The 23,049-nt window shown below is 43.9% G+C and overlaps 2 protein-coding genes across 6 annotated transcripts in view; both read left to right on the plus strand.

Moving 5' to 3' along the window:
- The window catches only part of PLIN2 (perilipin 2), a 79,512-nt gene extending 73,170 nt beyond the window's left edge, over window positions 1-6,342 (plus strand). For 4 of the 5 annotated variants that reach the window (XM_058431055.1, XM_058431056.1, XM_032139389.2 and 1 more), the window contains 2 exons: window positions 1,109-1,399; window positions 6,134-6,342. In XM_058431055.1, the coding sequence (XP_058287038.1) occupies window positions 1,109-1,399; window positions 6,134-6,268 (426 nt within the window). In that variant the 3' untranslated portion in view covers window positions 6,269-6,342. Of the gene's footprint in view, window positions 1-1,108; window positions 2,186-6,133 lie in introns of those variants that run through there. The other variant, XM_032139390.2, reaches the window with a different exon arrangement.
- A 4,938-nt stretch (window positions 6,343-11,280) lies between these two features.
- HAUS6 (HAUS augmin like complex subunit 6) overlaps window positions 11,281-23,049 on the plus strand; it is a 60,548-nt gene continuing 48,779 nt past the window's right edge. Inside the window, exons 1-4 of the mRNA XM_058431156.1 lie at window positions 11,281-11,679; window positions 16,778-16,873; window positions 19,128-19,206; window positions 21,533-21,665. Of these exons, the coding sequence (XP_058287139.1) occupies window positions 11,552-11,679; window positions 16,778-16,873; window positions 19,128-19,206; window positions 21,533-21,665 (436 nt within the window). The 5' untranslated portion in view covers window positions 11,281-11,551. The remainder of the gene's footprint in view (window positions 11,680-16,777; window positions 16,874-19,127; window positions 19,207-21,532; window positions 21,666-23,049) is intronic.

The following is a 23,049-nucleotide window of genomic DNA, read 5'->3' on the forward strand; positions in this document are numbered from 1 at the left end:
AAAAGAAAATATATGGGAAGACTATCTCAGGCAGCCTTGGAGTGGGGGTGGTTGAGTCACATTGCTTTCTGGAAGAGATGAATGGTAAGCTGAGAACTAATGGGTGAACCAACTAGGTGAAAGGGCAGTAAGGTGATCAAGGTTCCGGAGGGAAGACATAGCATCTTGGCTGGGTGCAATGGCTCACACCTGTAATCTCAGCACTTTGGGAGGCCAAGGCAGGCAGATCGCTTGAGCCCAGGAATTCAGGACCAGCCTGGGCAACTGTGAAACCCCATCTCTACAAAAAATACAAAAATTAGCAGGGTGTGGTGGCGTGCACCTGTAGTCCTAGTTGCTCGAGAGGCTGAGGTGGGAGGATCACCTAAGCCCAAGAGGTTGGGGCTGCAGTGAGCCATGATTGTGCCAGTGCCCTTCAGCCTGGGCGACAGACTGAGACCCTGTCTCAGAAAGAAAGAAAGAAAGAAAGAAAGAGAGAGAGAGAGAGAGAGAAAGAAAGAAAGAAAGAAAGAAAGAAAGAAAGAAAGAAAGAAAGAAAGAAAGAAGGCAGGGAGAGAGGGAGGGAGGGAGGGAAGGAAGGAAGGAAGGAGAGAAAAAGAGAGAGAGAGAAAGAGAAAGAAAGAAAAAGGAAGGGAGGAAGGGAGGAAGGAAGGGAAAAGAAATATCCTCTTATAGTCCTAGAAAGTGGTTCTTTGTGTCCCAAAAGCTCTGAAGTCAATATGAACTGTTCGTTCATGTCTTGTCATTTTATTTGAGGAGGGAATATGTACATTACACTACTAACATGAAGTCTATTTCCATTCTTTTGGATCTCCCCTACCTAATATGTTTCTTCAGTTTAAGATGATGAACTTTGGAGACTCAGGCACTAGTTCGAATCCCTACCCAGCTGTTTTCCAGTTGTTAACTGAAGCCATCTACTTAAGCTCTAAGCTTATATTCATATCTGTGAAATGTGAATAATACTGCTGCACTTGGCATTGTAATGAGGATTTTTAAAAGCCAAAGAATCCACATATGTGGTGGACACATAACCAGCTTACTGTCATTGAACTAACTTATACATAGCACTGTTGGATCCACTGCTAATTTTAAGTTTTATTTTTAGCACATTGAGTCACGTACTCTTGCAATTGCCCGCAACCTGACTCAGCAGCTCCAGACCACGTGCCACACCCTCCTGTCCAACATCCAAGGTGTACCGCAGAACATCCAAGATCAGGCCAAGCACATGGGGGTGATGGCAGGCGACATCTACTCAGTGTTCCGCAATGCTGCCTCCTTTAAAGAAGTGTCTGACGGCCTCCTCACTTCTAGCAAGGGGCAGCTGCAGAAAATGAAGGAATCTTTAGATAATGTGATGGATTATCTTGTTAACAACACACCCCTCAACTGGCTGGTAGGTCCCTTTTATCCTCAGCTGACTGAGTCTCAGAATGCTCAGGACCAAGGTGCAGAGATGGACAAGAGCAGCCAGGAGACCCAGCGATCTGAGCACAAAACTCATTAAACCTGCCCCTAACACTAGTGCATGCTGTGGCCGGACAGATGACACCTTTTGTTATGTTGAAATTAACTTGCTAGGCAACCCTAAATTGGGAAGCAAGTAGCTACTTTAAAGGCCCTCAATTATGGTTGTTTCCAGCTGAATTAAGAGCTTTAAAGTTTCTGGCATTAGCAGATGATTTCTGTTCACCTGGTAAGAAAAGAATGATAGGCTTGTCAGAGCCTATAGCCAGAACTCAGAAAAAATTCAAGTGCACTTATGTTCTCATTCTATGGCCATTGCGTTGCCTCTGTTGCTGTTTGTATTGAATAAAAACATCTTCATGTGGGCTGGGGTAGAAGCTGCTGTCTGCTCTGGTATCATCTGGAAAGGCCTCCTCACTGCTTTATCTCATGATGCTTGCTTGTAAAACTTGATTTTAGTTTTTCATTTCTCAAATAGGAATACTACCTTTGAATTCAATAAAATTCACTGCAGGATAGACCAGTTACGTGCTGTTTGTTCCATATGCTTTGTGTGTTGCTTTTGTAGAGCTGCTTAACCTGCATGACAGAGTTATTATACATACATGAATTTCAATTGGCCTGTTGGGGAGTTTGGCAGAGTGAGAACATTGGAAGGCTAATGTTAAAAATGGGATGCTTGGCTGGGTGCGGTGACTCACGCCTGTAATCCCAGCACTTCGGGAGGCCGAGGCGGGCGGATCACGAGGTCAGGAGATCGAGACCATCCTGGCAAACACGGTGAAACCCCGTCTCTACTAAAAATACAAAAAATTAGCTGGGCGTGGTGGCGGGTGCCTGTAGTCCCAGCTACTGGGAGGCTGAGGCAGGAGAATGGCGTGAACCTGGGAGGCAGAGCTTGCAGTGAGCCGAGATAGCACCACTACACTCTGGCCTGGGCGAAAGAGCAAGACTCCGTCTCAAAAAAAAAAGGATGCTTGATAACAGATTTAAAAAAAAAATAGGATGCTTGATAACAGATTTAAAACAAATTAAAAGCTAATCTGCATATTCAAATTTTACTAGGTGACAGTTGGCCCTCTTTGTTTGCCAACTTACTGGACCCCTGTGAGTGGGTTTTTAAACCAGTAAGAGGACCTAGTCATGTCTGACTACCTCACTGAAAAGGAATCAGAGCTGAAAGGAAGTGAGTGAGTGTTTAAATCAGCATCATGTAAAGGCATTGGGCATTTCTTGCCAGGGAACCAGTTAAACCGTGAGTCCTAAAGGGAGATTCCTCAGTGTCCAGTCTCAGCTGGACTTAAGTTACTATGTTGTCATTTTGGGAAAAAGTCACTAACCTTAGTTGTTGGGGAGATACGTATAGAAGACCATGTGAGACTAATTAGAAGTAAAAAGACTTTAAGCCCCCTGTAGAAAAAGGTTCTTCTTACCTCCTGCCTATGGTATCCAGACTTCTAGTCCATTCAACATTGGTTATTTAGGAACTATCCTGAATCTCCTTGTCACACAGATACAATATGTCAAACTTGTTTTTAAAAGCGAGTCTCAGAACTTGTGAAGTGGGCCAGGCGCTGCGGCTCATACCTGTAATCCCAGCACTTTGGGAGGCCAAGGCAGGCAGATCACCTGAGGTCAGGGGTTCAACACCAGCCTGACCAACAATGTGAAACCCTGTCTCTACAAAAAATACAAAAATTAGCCTGGCCTAGTGGTGCGTGCCTATAATCCCAGCCACTTGGAGGCTGGGGAAGGAGAATCCCCTGCGTCTGGGAGGTGGAGGCTGCAGTGAGCCAAGATTGCGCCACTGCACTCCAACCTGAGCAACAGAGTGAGACTCTGTCTCAAAAAAAAAAAAAAAAGTGTGAAATAGAGCTACATGCTTCTGGCTGTCCCTGCTAGAAGGTAAGCAGCAGGGCTGCCCTCAGCAGAACTGAAGTCTAACTCAAATTAGTCTCTTTCTATCCTGGTTCACCCCTTTCTCTCCATGAAAACAATGAAGCGGCACATAACTTTACATGCTCCTTTGGTGTGAATGAGTCTATTAAAGTTTGTTATCGACCAGGCACAGTGACTCATGCCTGTAATCCCAGCACTTTGGGAGGCCGAGGTGGACAGATCACTTGAGGTCAGGAGTTTGAGACCAGCCTGGCCAACAGGCGAAACCCACTCTCTACTAAAAACACAAAAACTAGGCTGGGCGTGGTAGCTCACGCCTGTAATCCCGGCACGTTGGGAGGCCAAGGCTGGCAGATCACGAGCTCAGGGGAGGCCAACAGTGGCCAGCCTGGCCAACATGGTAAACCTTGTCTCTACTAAAAATACAAAAATTAGCTGGGCATGGTGGCGTGCACCTGTAATCCCAGCTCCTCAGGAGGCTGAGGCAGAATCGTTTGAACCCGGGAGGTGGAGGTTGCAGTGAGCCAAGATCGCGCCATTGCACTCCAGCCTGTCCAGCGACAGGGCGAGACTCCATCTCAAAAAACAAAAACAAAACAAAACAAAACAAAAAAACCCACAAAAATTAGCCGGGCATGGCTGTGTGCACCTGTAATCCCAGCTACTTGGGGGCTGAGGCACAAGAATCCCCTGAACCAGGCAGGTGGAGGTTGCAGTGAGCTGAGGTCGTGCCACTGCACTCCTGCCTGGACAACAGACCCTGTCTCAAAAAAAAAAAAAAAAAGGTTTTTATCAAGTTACAAATTTTTTCTTCTCAGTGTAACTCCAGAAATCAGTAAACAGGTGAGTTGAGTTGGAGGGTAGGTAGGAAATCCCTAGGATTTGTTTTGCAGATAAGGAGCTTCTGGTTTCTGGGAAGGATGGACTTTTGTGATTTATGGGTTTCCAGGATAGAGCCTAGTCACTCACTTGCCTTCCTGTTCCCAGTGACTGGCATTTTCTAGGCCTCTGCCTCTTAATTTTTTTTTTTTTTTTTTTTTGAGGCAGAGTCTTGCTCTGTTGCCCAGGCTGGAGTGCAATGGCGTGGTCTCAGCTCACTGCAACCTCTGCCTCCCAGGTTCAAGCTATACTCCTGCCCTCAGCCTCCCAAGTATAGGTGTGTGCCACCACGCCTGGCTAGTTTTTGTCTTTTTAGTAGAGATGGGGTTTCACCACATTGGCCAGGCTGGTCTCAAACTCCTGACCTCAAGTGATCTGCCCGCCTCAGCCTCCCAAAATGCTGGGATTACAGGCGTGAGCCACCACACCCGGCTACACATGCTTTCGTATCCTGAACATATACCTTTGTGTTTCCCTACTATAAGAGTTATAGTGTGTTACTTAAGTTAGTACAAATTAGGCCGGGCGCGGCGGCTCACGCTTGTAATCCCAGCACTTTGGGAGGCTGAGGCAGGCGGATCACAAGGTCAGGAGATCGAGACCACGGTGAAACCCCGTCTCTACTAAAAATACAAAAAAATTAGCCGGGCGTGGTGGCAGGCGCCTGTAGTCCCAGCTACTCGGAGAGGCTGAGGCAGGAGAATGGCGTGAACCCGGGAGGCAGAGCTTGCAGTGAGCCAAGATCGCGCCACTGCACTCCAGCCTGGGTGACAGAGCGAGCGAGACCCTGTCTCAAAAAAAAAAAAAAAAGTTAGTACAAATTAAAAAAAAAAAGAATTGTAGTGCTTACAGAATAGCTTACGAAAAGGAGAGAGGTCTCAAAGCTCTTCTTCCCGAGCAGGGGCAGAATAAAATGTAGAAATTCTTAGCTTCTAGAAGAGCACCAGCAGCCCTTGCTTTTTGCTGTGAGCTGTGCACATTGGTCATGGTTTTGCTCTTTGTGTTTCAAGTTTGTGTCTGCATGCATTTCATTCATTTGTCAACATGTCTCAGGATTTGTGGTGTTCTGGCTTTTTTGTTTGTTTGTTTTTGAGACAGAATCTCGCTCTGTCGCCAAGGCTGGAGTGCAGGTGAACCTCGGCTCACTGCTCCTGGGTTCAAGTGATTCTCCTGCCTCAGCCTCCTGAGTAGCTGGGACTACAGGTGCATGCCACCACGCCTGGCTAACTTTTTGTATTTTTAGTAGAGACAGCGTTCCACCGTGTTAGCCAGGATGGTCTCGATCTCCCAACCTCGTGATCCTCCCGCCTCGGCCTCCCACAGTGCTGGGATTACAGGCGTGAGCCACTGCAGCCAGCCTTAATTTTCTTGTTTTAATCTGTTGTTTGCTAAGAAACGTTACCTAGCTTATCGAAATTGTATATAAAGTAAAATTTGACAGAGTTTCTTGTCCCTAAAGGCTTTCCTGTGCAGGGAAGAGGTAGGGTTTTGTGATGGCTGTTTGAACCATAAAAATACCTTTTGTTTCCTCAGTTGCTAAACATTTCCCTAGAGACTTGCTTATGGAAAAGTGGGGTATTATTGTTTTTAAGGAAGTAATAGATTAATAGTTGAATAATAAGAAATGCTTTATATCTGGTATTTTTTTAAAAAGCCTTCATTGACTAGGTTCTACCACTAGTTAGTTTCCTTTCTAAAAGGTTTCCTTAGTGCTTTTAAAGTATGAGGGAATTGCAGGAAAAAGACCACAAACATCTTTTCAAAAAGCACAGCTATAGACAAAGCAAGGTTCACCTACATGCACTAAAGTCTCCCTGAGCTCAGATGGACCTGACAACTCGCTTCATCAGTGTTCGTTTCAATATCCAAGATTCTTCTTTTACAGGTGTTTGATTTCACCACCATAGACTTGACATCTGAGACTGATGAAATTCCAGATATTATAGCTTTGGAAGAGGAGAACGGATCAAATCATTCACATGCTAATGGCCCTGTCCTCTCAGGACAAAATGTTGAATAACAAACAATAAAATACCCCTTTTGGTTGAATACGCAATTTGTATTACATTAAACTTCCTGTTTTTATTCCTGTGACTTTGAAGAGTGTTAATCTATTTTTTGGCTACATTGGTCTTAATTGCAATGACATGCTGATCTAAACTTTTGTAAGAGATCCTAGTTCTGTGTCATATTTAATATAATCATTTAAAGTTTAATTGCTGAAATACTTATAGTAAAAATTGGGCTGTATAATCTTGACTTCATGAATTTTTTTTCCTGCTGGTATAGTGAACATTTGTTGTCTTTTGGTCTCCCATGATTCATTCATGCTCCTTTTGAAGGTCTCAATGGGTATAGTGGTCAAGGTTTTTGCTTTCCCTTAGCCTAGTGGTGGGCATGTGACTAAAAGCAGGTCAACTGGGAGGAAGCATAGCATGATGGGTAAGGGCTCAGACTCTAGGTTGTAATCTGGCTCTGCCACTTACTGTGTGTCCTTTAGCAAGTTACTTAATTTCTCTATGCCTCATTTTTTTCATCAGTAAAACAGGAATAGTGCTAGATTTGCTATGAAGATTAAATAGTTAACATTTGTGAAAAGCATAGAGCAGTGCCTGGCACAGAGCAGCATTAAATATTAGTTGCCTGTATTCCCAGCACTTTGGGAGGCCAAGGCGGGTGGATCACTTGAGGTCAGGAGTTTGAAACCAGCCTGGCCAACATAGTGAAACCCTGTCTCTACTAAAAATACAAAAATAAATAAATAAATAAAATAAAAAATTAGCCGGGTTGTGGTGGCACAGGCCTGTAATCCCAGCTACTCAGGAGGCTGAGGCAGGAGAATCGCTTGAACCCAGGAGGCAGAGGTTGCAGTGAGCCAAATCACACCACCGCGCTCCAGTTTGGGTGGCAGAGCGAGACTCCATCTCAAAAAAAAGTATTAGTTAAGGGAGTAAATTGTAGAAGCAATCCGGGGGCAGTGGCTCACACTTATAATCCCAGCACTTTGGGAGGCCAAGGTGGGAGAATCACTTGAGCCCAGGAGTTCCAAACCAGCGTGGGCAATATGGTGAGACCTTCTCTCTATAACAGAAAACCTTAAAAAATTAGGCTGGGCACGGTAGCTCACATCTGTAATCCCAATACTTTGGGAGGCCAAGGTGGGCAGATCACTTGAGGTCAGGAGCTCCAGACCAGCCTGGCCAACATGGTGAAACGCTGCCTCTACTAAAAATACAAAAATTTGTCAGGTGTGGTGGCAGACACCTGTAATCCCAGCTACTCAGGAGGCTGAGACGGGAGAATACCAGGCTAGCCTGGAATTCCTGGCCTCAAGTGATCCTCCTGCCTCGGCCTCCCAAAGTGCTGGGATTACAGGCATGAGCCACTGCGCCTAGCTGCCAAATCTTAAAATGAGGCCTAGTGAGTGAGAACTAAACTCTGATCTTTTTTGTTTCTTGTCCAAATTCCTATCTACAGAACTTGGGGAGTCATGTCCTACAAGCCATAAAAATCTCATCAGATGGGTTTTGTTTAAGCCTATATAACCCAGCTTACTTTCTAACCTGACTGGCATAACATCACATGAGAGATAAATAAGGAAATCAAAATATTTTTTCCCAAAATATGTTTCTTTGTTATATTTTGAAATGGTCCTGCAAAGTCGTCGCTTATGGGGGGAAATCTACGTCTGTAAAGAAGCTGGCCGGTGGCTCACACCTGTAATCCCAGCACTTTGGGAGGCCGAGGCGGGCAGATCACCTGAGGTCTGGAGTTCTAGACCAGCCTGGCCAACACGGTGAAACCCTATCTCTACTAAAAATACAAAATTAGCTGGGCATGGTGGCGCATGCCTGTAATCCCAGCTACTTGGGAGGCCAAGGCAGGAGAATTACTTGAACCCAGGAGGTAGATGTTGCACTGAGCAGAGATGGCACCATTGCACTCCAGTCTGGGCGATAGAGTGAGACTCCGTCTCATAAATAAATACATAGAATCTCTATTGAAATAAGTAGATCTTTCCCCAGGCAGGCCTCCCAATTCTGAAGAGATTAACTGAGAATCCAATACTTGCTCTGTCACCCAGGCTGGAGTACAGTGATCTCAGCTCACTGCAACCTCTGCCTCCCGGGTTCAAGCGATTCTCCTGCCCTCAGCCTCCCGAGTAGCTGGGACTACAGGCGTCTTTCTTTTTTTTTTTTTTTTTTTGTTGAGGGCTCCTTTCACCAGGTTTGGCTCACTGCAAGCTCTGCCTCCCGGGTTCACGCCATTCTCCTGCCTCAGCCTCTCCGAGTAGCTGGGACTACAGGCGCCCGCCACCACGCCTGGCTAATTTTTTGTATTTTTAGTAAAGACGGGGTTTCACCGTGGTCTTGATCTCCTGACCTCGTGATCCGCCCGCCTCGGCCTCCCAAAGTGTTGGGATTACAAGCGTGAGCCACCGCGCCCAGCCTAATTTCTGTCTTTTTAGTAGAGATGGGGTTTCACCATGTTGGCTGTGCCTCAGGCCATGGTCACTCATATTTGGCTCAGAATAAACCTCTTTAAACATTTTGTTAGAGGAATGCCTGCTTACCAGACCTCTGGTTTAATAAAACATGACTAGAGTGACTCCATTTTAAAGTAGCTAGGCACTTACGAGGCTCCTATAAAATTAATGCTTATCGTCTAAAAATAGCCACATTCTAAGCTGGCTACCAATTATAATTACAGAATATTTATGGCCATACAGGACATCTCCCACTAAGCCTGCAGAATGTCCACATGTTCTAAAGAGCAGCCCACTTTACTTAAAGATGACGTTAACGCGCAAGCTTAGGTTGAAAGATTAATGGTCTCTAAAAGCACAATAGCCCTACCTTTAGTGAGCACATCTGCGCATTCCAAGTTTAATTACAGCTCTTTATAATTTCTCACAAGTAGAGACAGTCAACAAAGGACCGTGTGTTCCTCCGCCTGCTTTCTGAGGTTGCTCCGCTCTTCAACGGAGTAGTTTCCAATAAACTTGCTTCCTTCACTGTGCTCTGTGATTCACCTCAAATTATTTCCCGCACAAGATCCAAGAACCTTCCCTTTGGGTCTGGATCAGGACTCTATTTTTTCCAGCAACAATTTTACAGAGTTTGACTCTTTGAGACAGGAGTCAGAGATTTTTGTGTGTGGCTGTTCTTTTGCTTTGAGAAGGGTCTTGCTCTGTCACTAGGCTGAAGTGCAGTCATGCAATCACAGCTTACTGCAGCCTCAGCCTCCCAGGGCCCACGTGATTTTCCCACCTCAGCCTTCTGAGCAGCTGGACCACAGGCGTGCACCACCAGAATGGAGTCAGAGATCTTACAGATGACCTCCATCATGAAAAGCTATGGGTGATAGCATAAACTTCAAAAGGTGGTTTTAGGCTGGGTGCGGTGGCTCATTCCTTGGGAGGTCAAGGTGGGCAGATCGCTTGAGCCCAGGAGTTCGAGCCCAGCCTGGTCAACTTGGTGGCTTTTCTTTCTCTCTCTCTCTCTCTCCTCTCTCTCCTCTTTTTTCTTTTGAGACAGTCTCAGTTTGTCGCCCAGGCTGGAGTGCAGTGGAAGGATCTTGGCTCACTGCAACGTCTGCCTCTCGGGTTCAAGCGATTCTTCTGCCTCAGCCTCCCGAGTAGCTGAGCTGGGATTACAGGCATGCGCTACCACGCCCGGCTAATTTTGTATTTTTAGTAGAGACGGGGTTTCTCTATGTTGGTCAGGCTGGTCTCGAACTCCCCACCTCAGGTGATCCACCCACCTTGGCCTCCCAAAGTGCTGGGATTACAGGCGTGAGCCACTGTGCCCTGCCTCTGTCTTTTTTATTAAGGTGGTTTCAGTGAGGCAGGAGGCAATAATTGCCAGAGGTAGCAATGAGACTTAAAAGCAGGTTACCCAATCCACTTACAGGCCCTGTTGTCAGTGGGGTTTGTGGTAGGCAACAGCTGTCAATTAAGAGGACTGCAGGCGGCCAGGCACAGTGGCTCACGCCTGTAATCCCAGCACTTTGGGAGGCCAATGCCGGCAGATAACTTGAGGTCAGGAGTTCGAGACCAGCCGGCCAACAGGGTGAAACCCCGTCTCTATTAAAAATACAAAGAATTAGCCGGGCGTGGTGGCGGACACCTGTTAATCCCAGCTACTTGGGAGGCTGAGGCAGGAGAATCGCTTGAACCTGGGAGGCGGAGGTTGCAGTGAGCCAAAATCGCGTCACTGCACCCCAACTTGGGCAACAAGAGCGAAACCCCGTCTCAAAAAAAAAAAAAAAAAAAAAAGGACTGCAGGGGGAGTAGAGAGCCAGATTTCTTTTTTTTTTTTTTTTTTGAGACAGAGTCTCGCTCTGCCGCCCAGGCTGGAGTGCAGTGGCGCGATCTCGGCTCACTGCAATCTCCGCCTCCCAGGTTCGCGCCATTCTCCTGCCTCAGCCTCTCCGAGTAGCTGGGACTACAGGCGCCCGCCACCACGCCCGGCTAGTTTTTTTTTTGTATTGTTAGTAGAGACGGGGTTTCACTGTGGTCTCGATCTCCTGACCTCGTGATCCGCCCGCCTCGGCCTCCCAAAGTGCTGGGATTACAAGCGTGAGCCACCGCGCCCGGCCTGAGAGCCAGATTTCATTTAAAGCAGGAAAAGGAATATCCAGCATTTGAGGGCATAGATTTCGCCGACAGAAATGAGGCTCAGAGATTACGTGACTTGATTAGAGTCACAGTGAGCATAGCGGAGGATGGAACCAATGCTTTTTCTCTACACCGAGGCACAGTGCTCCATTTATGGCTTTTATGTGACGTAACAACTAGGATACACAAGCAAATAGACCCCACTAACCAAGAATGAGAAACCCGAAGGCCCGAGGACCTGGGCACGACAGCGGTTAAGCAAGCGGAGAACAATTCGCTGGCGGCGCAATGCCCCGTGGGTCTTGTAGTTTCTTGGCTGGGCACGGCCGGAAAAGAGGACAGAAAGGCGCATTGCATGGCGGGAGATATAGTCCTTGCGGGAAGTCCCTCCTCCCTCGGAAGCCTGGCGGCGCCGGCGCACACTGCTCTTCCTTAAGGGCGGGAGTCTCGGTTTGTGGTGGCTTCGCTGAGGCAGTGGTGGCCGCAATGTACCGTTAGAAGCTCAGTTTCCCGGAGGCTGTAAGGCCCTTTGAGGCGAAATGGCTCCGGGCGTGAAAGGAGCAGGCGTTGGCAATGGAAGGACCGCCGCGACCTCAGGCTGACCGTAGGGAGGGATCTTGAGGGCCCTCCGAGTCCCCTGGGCTTGCGCTTTCTTTCTTTGCAGCCACCGTGCCTACCGCGAGGATGAGCTCGGCCTCGGTCACCGCTTTCGAGAAGGAGCATCTCTGGATGTATCTGCAGGCCCTCGGCTTCGAGCCAGGCCCGGCAACCATTGCCTGCGGAAAGATCGTGTCACACACGCACCTCGGAGTGTAAGGAGGCCGGGGCCGGCGGGGCGAGGGAGCCTGAGCCGGGGGACAGCGGGGGACTCGCCCTTTTGTAGACCCCGGAGGTTGATTAATCAGAATTGGTTGAGCAGTTACTCTGTGCCAGGCATTGGCTCTAAAGTTCCTACTCCCAGTTGCTGCTAACCTAGTGGCAGAGACAGACAGTAAATAATGGAAGAGTGCCGGAAGCGCTCTGTAGGGGAGTGCAAAAGTCTGCAGATGGGGCGAGTGCAAAACTGGAGGAGCAGCTTAACTCTGCCTAGGTGGTGGAGGGGTGGTCTGTGAAGTAGTGGGAGGGATGGCGGGTGGTAGTGGAAGAGCATGGGAACCATACGTACAAAACGCCTTTTGGACTCAAGGGAGCCTTTGAAGGTGGTTGTTTAATTTTATAATTTTTAATTTTTGAATTAGTAAGGCATGCTGGAGTTAGCATAAAACAACTGAGAAGGGTATTAAAAACAAATACCCTTTTAATGAAAAGTATGGAAAGTAAAAGCCCCTTCCCTACCTTGTCTACTTCTGTTTTATCAACTTTAGCCACTATCTCTCTTTAATCATAACCACTGTAGGCCAAGAGGAATTCTTTTCTTTCATATGGAGTCTCGCTCTGTTGCCAGGCTGGAGTGCAGTGGCACGATCTCGGCTCACTGCAACCTCCAACTCCCTGGTTCAAGCGATTCTCCTGCCTCAGCCTCCCGAGTAGCTGGGATTACAGGCACGTGCCACCACGCCCAGCTAATTTTTGTATCTTTTTTTTTTTTTTTGAGACGGAGTCTCGCTCTGTCACCCAGTCTGGAGTGCAGTTGTGCGATCACAACTCACTGCAGCCTCCAACTCCTGGGCTCAGGCGATCCTCCCACTTCACCCTCCCGAGTAGCTGGGACTACGGGTGCATGGCACCATGCCTAGGGTCAGCATGTTGCCCAGGCTGGCCTTGAGCTCCTGGCCTCCAGCAATCCCCCTGCCTTGGCCACTCCAAGTGCTGGGATTACAGATGTGAGCCACCGAGCCTGGCCTGTTTTCTTTTATTTATGTATCATAGTTGTACATATTTTGGGGATATAAAATTTTGATATTTTGATACACTTATACAATGTATAATGATCAGATCAGGATAAATGGCATAGCCATCATCTCAAACATTTATCTTTCCTTTGTGTCGGAAACATTTCAGTTCTTTTCTAGCTATTTTAGAATATACAATAAGTTATTTTTAACTATAGTTTCACTTATGTACTATTGAACACTAGAACTTATTCCTTCTATCTAACTGTATTTTGGTACCCAATAATCAACTTCTCTTCATCCCTCCCTCTCTCCTCTTCCTTTCCTAGACTGTGTTAACCACCATTCTACTCTCTACCTCCATGAGGTCCACTTTTTTTGCTTTCACATGTGAGAACGTGATATTTGTCTTTTCGTGCCTGGTTTGTTTTACTTAAGATAATGACCTCCAGTCCCATCCATGTTGCTGCAAATGACAGGATTTTCTTCTTTTTGTGTGGCTGAATAATGTTCCATTGTGTATATATACCACAATTTCTTTATCCATTCATCTGTTTTCTTTATCCATTCAACTTAGGTTGATTCCGTATCTCGACTATTGTGAATAATGTGTCACTAAACGTGGGAGTGCTGATGTCTCTTTCGTATACTGATCTCCTTCCTTTTGGATATGTACCCAACAGTGGGATTGCTGGATCATATGGTACTTCTAGTTTTAGCTTTTAAAGAGCCTATGGTTTTCCATAATGGCTGAACTACTTTGCATTCCACCAACAAAGTACCAACAAAGTACAAGCATTCCCTTTTCTCTGCAGGATCCACCATCTTGTACCACATGTCCCCTTTAAATGCTTTAAACATGGATGTGGCATCAAATTTACTTTTTTGTTTTTATTTTTTGGGATAGTCTGGCTCTGTCTCCCAGGCTAGAGTGCAGTGGCCTGAATATGGCTCACTGCAGCCTCCATCTCCTGGGCTCAAGTGAACCTTCCTTCCACTTCAGCCTCCTGAGTAGCTGGAATTACAGGTGCCTGCTGCCATGCCTGGCTAATTTTAATTCTTTTTTTTTTTTTTTTTTTTTTTTTTGAGACGGAGTCTTGCTCTGTCGCCCAGGCCGGAGTGCAGTGGTGGTGTGATCTCGGCTCACTGCAACCCCTGCCTCCCTGGTTCAAGCAGTTCTCTGCCTCAGCCTCCCGAGTAGCTGGGAATACAGGCGCCTGCCACCACGCCTGGCTAATTTTTTTGTATTTTTAGTAGAGACAGGCTTTCTCCATCTTGGCCAGGCTGAATCTTGAACCCCTGACCTCGTGATCCACCTGCTTTGGCCTCCCAAAGTGCTGGGATTACAGGCATGAGCCACTGCACCCTGCCAAATTTACTTTTAAAATTGCTGGATGCACTTGTAAATCCAGCTACTCAGAAGGCTGAGGTGGGAGATTGCTTGAGGCCAGAAATTTGAGACCAGCCTGGGCAACATAGTGAGACCGTGTCTTAAAAAAGTAATTAGACTAGGCATGGTGGTTCACACCTGTTAATCCCCGTGCTTTGGGAGAGCAAGGTGGAAGTATTGCTTGAGCCAAGGAGTTTGAGGCTACAGTGAGCTATGATGGTAGCACTGCACTCCAGCCTGGGTAACAAGAGTGAGACCCTGTCTCTTAAAAACAAAAAAGTGGCCGGGCACAGTGGCTCACGCGTGTAATCCCATCACTTTGGGAGGCCGAGATAGGTGGATCACGAGGTCAGGAGATTGAGAAAATCCTGGCTAACACGGTGAAACCCCGTCTCTACTAAAAATACAAAAAATTAGCCGGGCGTGTTGGCGGGCGCCTGTAGTCCCAGCTACTCAGGAGGCTGAGGCAGGAGAATGGCGTGAACCCCGGGAGGCGGAGCTTGCAGTGAGCCAAGATCGTGCCACTGCACTTCAGCCTGGGTGACAGAGCGAGACTCTGTCTCAAAACCACAAAACAACAACAGCAACAAAAAAACCCATTTTTTTAATTCACTTATATGTTATACATAACACGTTCTCTTTGGTTTGCAGTTTATGATTTTTTTGTTTCTATGACCCTGTAGTGGTATGACCACTTTTCTTTCTTTTTTTTTTTTTTTGAGATGGAATTTTGCTCTTGTTGCCCAGGCTGGAGTGCAATAGCATGATCTTGGCTCACCGCAACCTCTGCCTCCGGGTTCAAGCGATTCTCCTGCCTCAGCCTCTGGAGTAACTGGGATTGCAGCCATGTGCCACCATGCCCCGCTAATTTTGTATTTTTAGCAGAGACGGGGTTTCTCCGTGTTGGTCAGGCTGGTCTCAAACTCCCGACCTCAGGTGATCCACCCGCCTCGGCCTCCCAGAGTGCTGGGATTACAGGCTTGAGCCATCGGGCCCGACTCCACTTTTTTAAAATGTTAAACATATACTTAACATATGACTCAGCAATCCGTTCCAAGGTATTTGCCCAAAAGGTTTGCAGTTTGGAAAAATCATATGGTTGCATTACAGAGAATAGATAGAAGGGGAAGAAGGGCTTTGCAGTTAATTATCTAGGCCTGAACTAAAGTGGCAATAGGAATAAAAAGAGGTGATTCATTTATTTGTTCATTCAACAAATATTTATTGACCACTGTATTGGACCTGGCTGTACAGTGGTGAGCAGAATAGATATAAATTTTCCCTTACATATTTTTTTTTTTTCTTTTTTTGAGACGAAGTCTTGCTTTATTGCCAGGCTGGAGTGCAGTGGCGCGATCTTGGCTCACTGCAACCTCTGCCCTCTGGGTTCAAGCGATTCTCCTGCCTCAGCCTCCTGAGTAGCCGGGATTACAGGTGCACGCCACCATGCCCAGCTAATTTTTGTATTTTTAGTAGAGATGGGGTTTCACCATGTTGGCCAGGATGGTCTCAATCTCTTGACTCATGATCTGCCTGCCTCGGCCTCCCAAAGTGTTGGGATTACAGGCGTGAGCCACTGCACCCGGCCCCTTACAGAATTTTAGTCTAGTGAAGGAACAAATCTTCAACAAATATCTTATTACAAATTACAGTAAGTGTCAAAGAGAAGAGAACAAGGTACTTTGTGAAAAAACAACAGGTTTGAGAGATGGTAAGGAAGTAGGATAGATGGAACTTCATTTGCGTTACTTGAAGAGTAGAGACATTCCAAGGACAAAAGTGTTGTTTGACAAATGGATAGGGATAGGAACTTACGCAAGAGAATAGTAATCCTAAGTCAGAAATTCACTTGATTTGATTTTTTGGAAGGAAATTTCATGCTTTGCTGTTTAAGTTAACTCTTGATTCCTTATAGTTGTGTGACATTTCTTAAAGGGTTTAGTGTTTTTTCGTTTTTGTTTTCACATTTTTTTTTTTTAGGCTTTGTTTTGATTAATTAGGGTAATTGGAACAATAAAAACTAATGCCGGCGTTATGTTATAAAGATGGTTCTGGGAATAAAAATCTACTAGTGAAGACCCTGGACTCTAGGGTGAGGTGATACATTTCAAATCAGTGCTTTTCTACTTTCTGGTTAAGCGATTTTGGGCAAATTTATAACCTCTAAAATTTAGGTTTCCTCATCTGGATAATGAAGATAATCAAACTACTATCTAGTGTCATTAGGATTAAATAAAATAATTTGTGTTAAAGTAGATAGTATGAGATAGTAGTGAAGATTAGCTAAGTTACTGCTTGTAGAAGGCCTAGAAGAATGCTTGGCAAATAGGAAACTCTTAATAAATATTAACTATTTATTGTTATTCAGTAAATGTAGGTTGTTACCATTATAAGGCATGGTTCTCTCTCGAAATAGGTTTTCCTTACTTTTCTTTCTGTAAAGTGTTTTCATTAAAGCCAGTTCTGCCAGTCTTATATTGAATCTGTGTTTTCAGAATTAGAAAATGAAAGCATGTATGTTTTTCTTAACTGGTTATAAAATGTACATGAATGAGAAAAATTAATTTGCCTCAACTTCCTGAAGAGAATGAAAACATTAATTTGTGTCAAACTCTTACGCAGCTTTTGGTGATGTTTAGTTTATTAACCTTTTTCTTTTTCTATTTCTATTTCATTTTTAACCACTAGGAACATGTTTGACAAGCTGAACCGTGATGCCTTTCATATAGTTTCTTATTTTTTGTTTCAAGTTCTGGACCAGTCTCTCACCAAAGAAGTTTTCAAGTAAGGAAAAATAATTTCATTTGCTTAGGTTTCTTTCCAAATTTGAAAATGGACTGTGTTTTGATACAAGCCAGAATTCCTTTTTTTTGAGACAGAGTCTCACTCCGTCACCCAGGCTGGAGTGCAGTGGCGCGATCTAAGCTCACTGCAACCCCCGCCTCCCAGGTTCAGGAAATTCTCCTGTCTCAGCCTCCTGAGTAGCTGGGATTACAGGCGCCTGCCACCACGCCCAGCTAAATTTTGCATTTTTATTGGAGCTGTGGTTTCATCTTGTTGGTCAGGCTGGTGGTCTCAAACTCCTGACCTCAGGTGATCCACCTGCCTCAGCCTTCCAAAGTGCTGGGATTACAGGTGTGAGCCATCGCACCCGGCATAAGCCAGAATTTCAACTTGGCTTTTGACTGTTGTTTTGAATGAATATTACAAAATTCAGGTTTGAGTCTTATACATTTAATACTTAATCTTTATAAATCTGGGTGATTTTTTTCTTTGGTACATATCTTAAAATCATTGTGTATTTTATAGGTAATATGGTTTTTATTTTATATAATTCTTAACATTTTCTTTGTGGTCTTAATAATTAAGCAAATTATTGTTAGCAAAACAATTAACTGATCTCAATCTGTATGAACTTGATTTTTCCCTATTTTTTTTTTGCTCAGTACTCTGTGCCTTACCACTTTTCCTATAGGCAGTGTTGTTTTGTCTACATGGTTCACTGTAAATCCTTATTTTTTTCAGTGATATATTAAAGCATCAATTGCTTTAGGCAAAAATCATTCCTATTACATTTACTCTATTGTTATATGCTGTTGAATATTAGTTTAAGAAGGAGATAAAAATGTAAACACCCACAAGTCTCAGTTCTAAGTTATTTTGCATGTGATTTGTGTTTCTTCTATCTAAAAAAGTGTTCAAATTTATTTTGATATTTATATTGTACAATCAATCTTTTCTATAGAAAAGCAACAAGTAGATCTATCACTTAGGGCATTATTTTCATTTTTGATAATCTATTTTGAATATTTTGCTTTTATTTAAAGTTCTGAGTATGCAGGAGAATAGGGATGTTTGGATCATTTTTTGGAATTCCCTATTAGGTATAGAGCTGCTTCTGTCCAAATAAAAATACATTTTTACTTTTTTTTTTGCTGATTATCAACATTATGGCTCATTTTAAGTAATTCAGAAAATATAGGAAAATGTAAAAATTGGTTTGAAACCTGTCAACCACGGAGTATCACTGTTGACATTCTAGCCTTTTAGTCTTTTTGTTCCCTATGCATGCTCAGTTTTTTCTGCGAATACTGAATGTAGTTATAGAAAAAGTATGAGGCCTTAAATTATTATGCCTCAGAATAAAAATTTGGAAAAACCTGACTGTGAAAGGAAAGCAGTAGGTAAATTTTAAACCCTAATATTTTAGGCCAAAGTTGAAGCAAAACTTTTCTTTTTAATGTTTTTCTGTCTTGTTTAGCCACAAAACAATAGCACCCACAATTATGATAAGGATGATCTCTAGGAGTCATAATCTTGTATGCCATTTTTTCTCTTCTTCATATATATCTGTTTATGTTTCTCTCCGGCAAGATTACTATTTCTTTTCAGGCTTAATTTACTAATGTATTTATATTGTCTTTATGCACTAGCCCAGTGGATCCATTGAGATTGTTGTGTTTAGCTGATTTTTAGCAATTTTTTTAGCTGTTCATTCCCTCATTTAATACATTTTAGTTATTTGTATGAAACAGAACTCAACCCTATAGATGTTTATAAATAAAAAAATTGAATTTCTCACAGGTTGATCTCTCTAGCTGGTATCTAAGAAGGTTAGCTTTAATTCATTTCGCTTTAATGGTTTTTTTTTCTTTTGAGATAAGGTCACCCAGGCTGCAGTGCAGTGGTGCCATTTTGGCTCACTGCAGACTCCACCTCCTGGGTTCAAGCAATACTCGTGCCTCAGCCTCCCGAGTAGCTGGGGCTATAGGCACACACCACTATGCCTAGCTAATTTTATATTTTTAGTAGAGATGGGATTTCTCCATGTTGGCCTGGCTGGTCTCGAACTCCTGGCCTCAAGTGATCTTTCTGCATTCGCTTTCCAAAGTGCTGGGATTACAAGTGTAAGCCACCACGCTTGGCCATGCGTTAATATTTCTGGTATTAGAAATAAGTTTGATTTTTAAAAAATTTGCTGAGGCTTTTTTTGGCCATTGTTGTGCATAGTCCTAATGCTTTTATTTTTGTTTTCCAGATTTTGTTGGCCCCCATTTGACCAAAAGAGTGATACTGAATTCCGAAAACATTGCTGTGAATGGATAAAAAGGATTTCTGTAAGTATTATTCTTTTTGTTAGAAGATACAGACTTTAAGAAGTTAAAGTTAAAGACATATTCTTTTTGTTAGAAGATACATACTTTAAGAAGTTAAAAAGGGCTAATATCCAGAATCTACAATGAACTCAAACAAATTTACAAGAAAAAAACAACCTCATCAAAAAGTGGGTGAAGGATATGAACAGACACTTCTGAAAAGAAGACATTTATGCAGCCAAAAAACACATGAAAAAATGCTCATCATCACTGGCCATCAGAGAAATGCAAATCAAAACTACAATGAGATACCATCTCACACCAGTTAGAATGGCGATCATTAAAAAGTCAGGAAACAACAGGTGCTGGAGAGGATGTGGAGAAATAGGAACACTTTTACACTGTTGGTGGGACTGTAAACTAGTTCAACCATCATGGAAGTCAGTGTGGCGATTCCTCAGGGATCTAGAACTAGAAATACCATTTGACCCAGCCATCCCATTACTGGGTATATACCCAAAGGAGTATAAATCATGCTGCTATAAGACACATGCACACATATGTTTATTGCAGCACTATTCACAATAGCAAAGACTTGGAACCAACCTAAATGTCCAGCAATGAAAGACTGGATTAAGAAAATGTGGCACATATACACCATGGAATACTATGCAGCCATAAAAAATGATGCGTTCACGTCCTTTGTATGGACATGGATGAAGCTGGAAACCATCATTCTCAGCAAACTATCGCAAGGACAAAAAACCAAACACCACATGTTCTCACTCATAGGTGGGAATTGAACAATGAGAACACATGGACACAGGAAGGGGAACATCACACACACACACAGGGGACTGTTGTGGGATTGGGGAAGCGGGGAAGGATAGCATTAGGAGATATACCTAATGCTAAATGATGAGTTAATGGGTGCAGCACACCAACATGGCACATGTATACATATGTAACACACCTGCACATTGTACACATGTACCCTAAAACTTGAAGTATAATAATAATAAAATTAAAAAAGTTAAAAACTACTTTAACTCTTTAACTTCTTAGAGGTGAAATCTTTTTAATGCTTTAATGCTATCAGTATAAGCAAGGAAATATTAGTTAAAATAGTCTTCTTTGATGGTTTTTGGTTGGGATTCTGTATATTTCGAAGAAACCAGCTTTGCTGGCCAGGTGTACTGAAAATAGGTTTTAGAGTTCCTGAGAGTTTATAGCACAGTTTTTGTTTAAAGAAAACTTTTTCAACCATATATTATTTTAGTTTGTTTCCCCAGATAGTATCAATGATTGTGTCTGTATCATTATAATTGTTTTTTCTGACCAGGTCTCACGTAGAGTTTAGAAAAACCAAAGCATGTAACTTGTGGTTTAAATGGAATAATTCTGATCAAATTCTTTTTCTTTTTTTAAAATTTTTTAATTTTATTTTTTATTTTATTTATTTTTTTTATTTTTTATTTTTGAGACGGAGTCTCGCTCTGTCACCCAGGCTGGAGTGCAGTGGTGCGATCTCGGCTCACTGCAAGCTCCGCCTCCCGGGTTCACGCCATTCTCCTGCCTCAGCCTCTCTGAGTAGCTGGGACTACAGGCACCCGCCACCACGCCTGGCTAATTTTTTTTGTATTTTTAGTAGAGACGGGGTTTCACCGTGGTCTCGATCTCCTGACCTTGTGATCCGCCCGCCTTGGCCTCCCAAAGTGCTGGGATTACAAGCGTGAGCCACCGCGCCCGGCCACCCATTGTTTTTTATTTTTTATTTTGAGACAGAGTCTTGTTCTGTCACCCAGGCTGGAGTGCAATGGCGCAATCTCGGCTCACTGCAACCTCTGCCTCCCAGGTTCGAGTGATTCCCCCACCTCAGCCTCCTGAGTAGCTGGGATTACAGCCATGTACTACCACGCCCTCATAACTTTTGTGTTTTTAGTAGAGATGGGGTTTCACCATGTTGGCCAGGCTGGTCTTGAACTCCTGACCTCCAGTGATCCGTCTGCCTCGGCCTCCCAAAATGCTGGGATTACAGGTATGAGCCACCACACCCAGCCCTGATCAAATTCTTTTATGCTTCAAAAACAGTATGATGAGGAGACAGTGGGCTGGGGGCCTTACCCACTTGTACTGCTTTGCACTCTGCTGCAGAATTGGACATGTCCAAGCCACTGTGCTATGAAGAGGTACTAGGGAACGCCATGCCAACCTATAGCATAGTGCTCATGAAAATGTGGGACTTCTGTTGCAAGATTGTCACACCCTTTAACAAAAATAGTATGATGTAAATGTAAGAATTATTGTTAACAAGGTCTTCAAATCATCTTATTTCTTTTCTTCATAGGGTGAATGTGGAAGTAGCTTTCCTCAAGTTGTTGGTTCACTATTTCTTTCTCCTGGTGGTCCTAAGTTTATTCATCTGATGTATCATTTTGCAAGATTTGTTGCAATGAAATATATTAAATCCAATTCTAAAAGTAAGTTCAACTTATAAAAGATTTTTTGTTTTGATTCTTAAATTTTTATTGTTCTTTACAATTTTTAAATCATGAAGAGATCTTAGTAAAAGCAAGGTAAGTTAAAAGATTAATGTACCCCAAAAAGGAAATGGTTAATATTCTACTGGAACTGTACTTTAAAATCTTCTCATAATAAACATAGTGACTACTTTATATTATTTTATTATGTTCTAATACAAGCACTGGGAAACATTTCTTTTCTTTTTTTGAGACAGATTTCTCTTGTTGCCCAAGTGGATGCAATGGCGACTTGGCTCATTGCAACTTTGCCTCCGTTCAACAATTTTCTGTCTGAGACGGAGTTTTTGTCCTTGTTGTCCAGGCTGGAGTGCAATGGCGCGATCTCGGCTCACCAAAACCTCTGCCTCCTGGGTTCAAGCGATTCTCCTGCCTCAGCCCCCTGAGTAGCTGGGATTACAGGCATGTGCCTCCACGCCCGGCTAATTTTGTATTTTTAGTAGAGATGGGGTTTCTCCCTGTTGGTCAGGCTGGTCTCGATCTCCCAACCTCAGGTGACCTGCCCGCCTCAGCCTCCCAAAGTGTTAGGATTACACCAAAGTGTTAGGATTACAGGCATGAGACACCACGCCCGGCCATTTTTTTTTTTTTTTTTTTTTAATAGCTAGGTCGCACCATATTTCCCAGGCTGGTCTTGAACCCCTGTGCTCAGGCAGTCTTCCTGCCTTGGCCTCCTAAAGTGCTGGGATTACATGCATGAGCCACTGCGCCCAGTGACAATTGATACTTTTATCACTATTGTATGGATAATGTCTGTTTTCCTAAAGGCTTATTAACATAGTATATGACCAGACATTTTAATCTTTTCAGTCTGATAGGTTACAGTGGAATCTCAGTACAGTTTTAATTTGTATTTCTCTTATTAGTGAGGTTGAAAATTGTTTCATGTTTAAGAGCAATTTGTACTTAAAAAAAATGTTTATTTTTTGGCTGGGTGTGGTGGCTCATGCCTGTAATCCCAGCACTTTGGGAGGCTGAGATAGGCAGATCACTTGAGGTCAGGAGTTCGAGACCAGCCTGGCCAACATGGTGAAACCCTGTCATTACTAAAAATACAAAAATTAGCCGGGCATGGTGGTGGGCACCTGTAATCCCAGCTACTTGGGAGGCTGAGGCACGGGAATCACTTGAACCTGGGAGGCAGAGGGTGCAGTGAGCCAAGATCATACCACTGCATTCTAGCCTGGGTGATAGAGCAGACTCAGTCTCAAAAAAAAAATTTATTTTTTTTTAGAAATGGGGTGGGTCTCCCTATGTTGCCCAGGCTGGTTTTGATTCAAACTCCTGGTCTCAAGTAATCCTCCCACCTTGGCCTCCCAAAGTG

This window comes from Hylobates moloch, unplaced genomic scaffold, assembly GCF_009828535.3.
Source record: "Hylobates moloch isolate HMO894 unplaced genomic scaffold, HMol_V3 SCAFFOLD_19, whole genome shotgun sequence".
Classification (NCBI taxonomy): Eukaryota; Metazoa; Chordata; class Mammalia; order Primates; family Hylobatidae; genus Hylobates; species Hylobates moloch.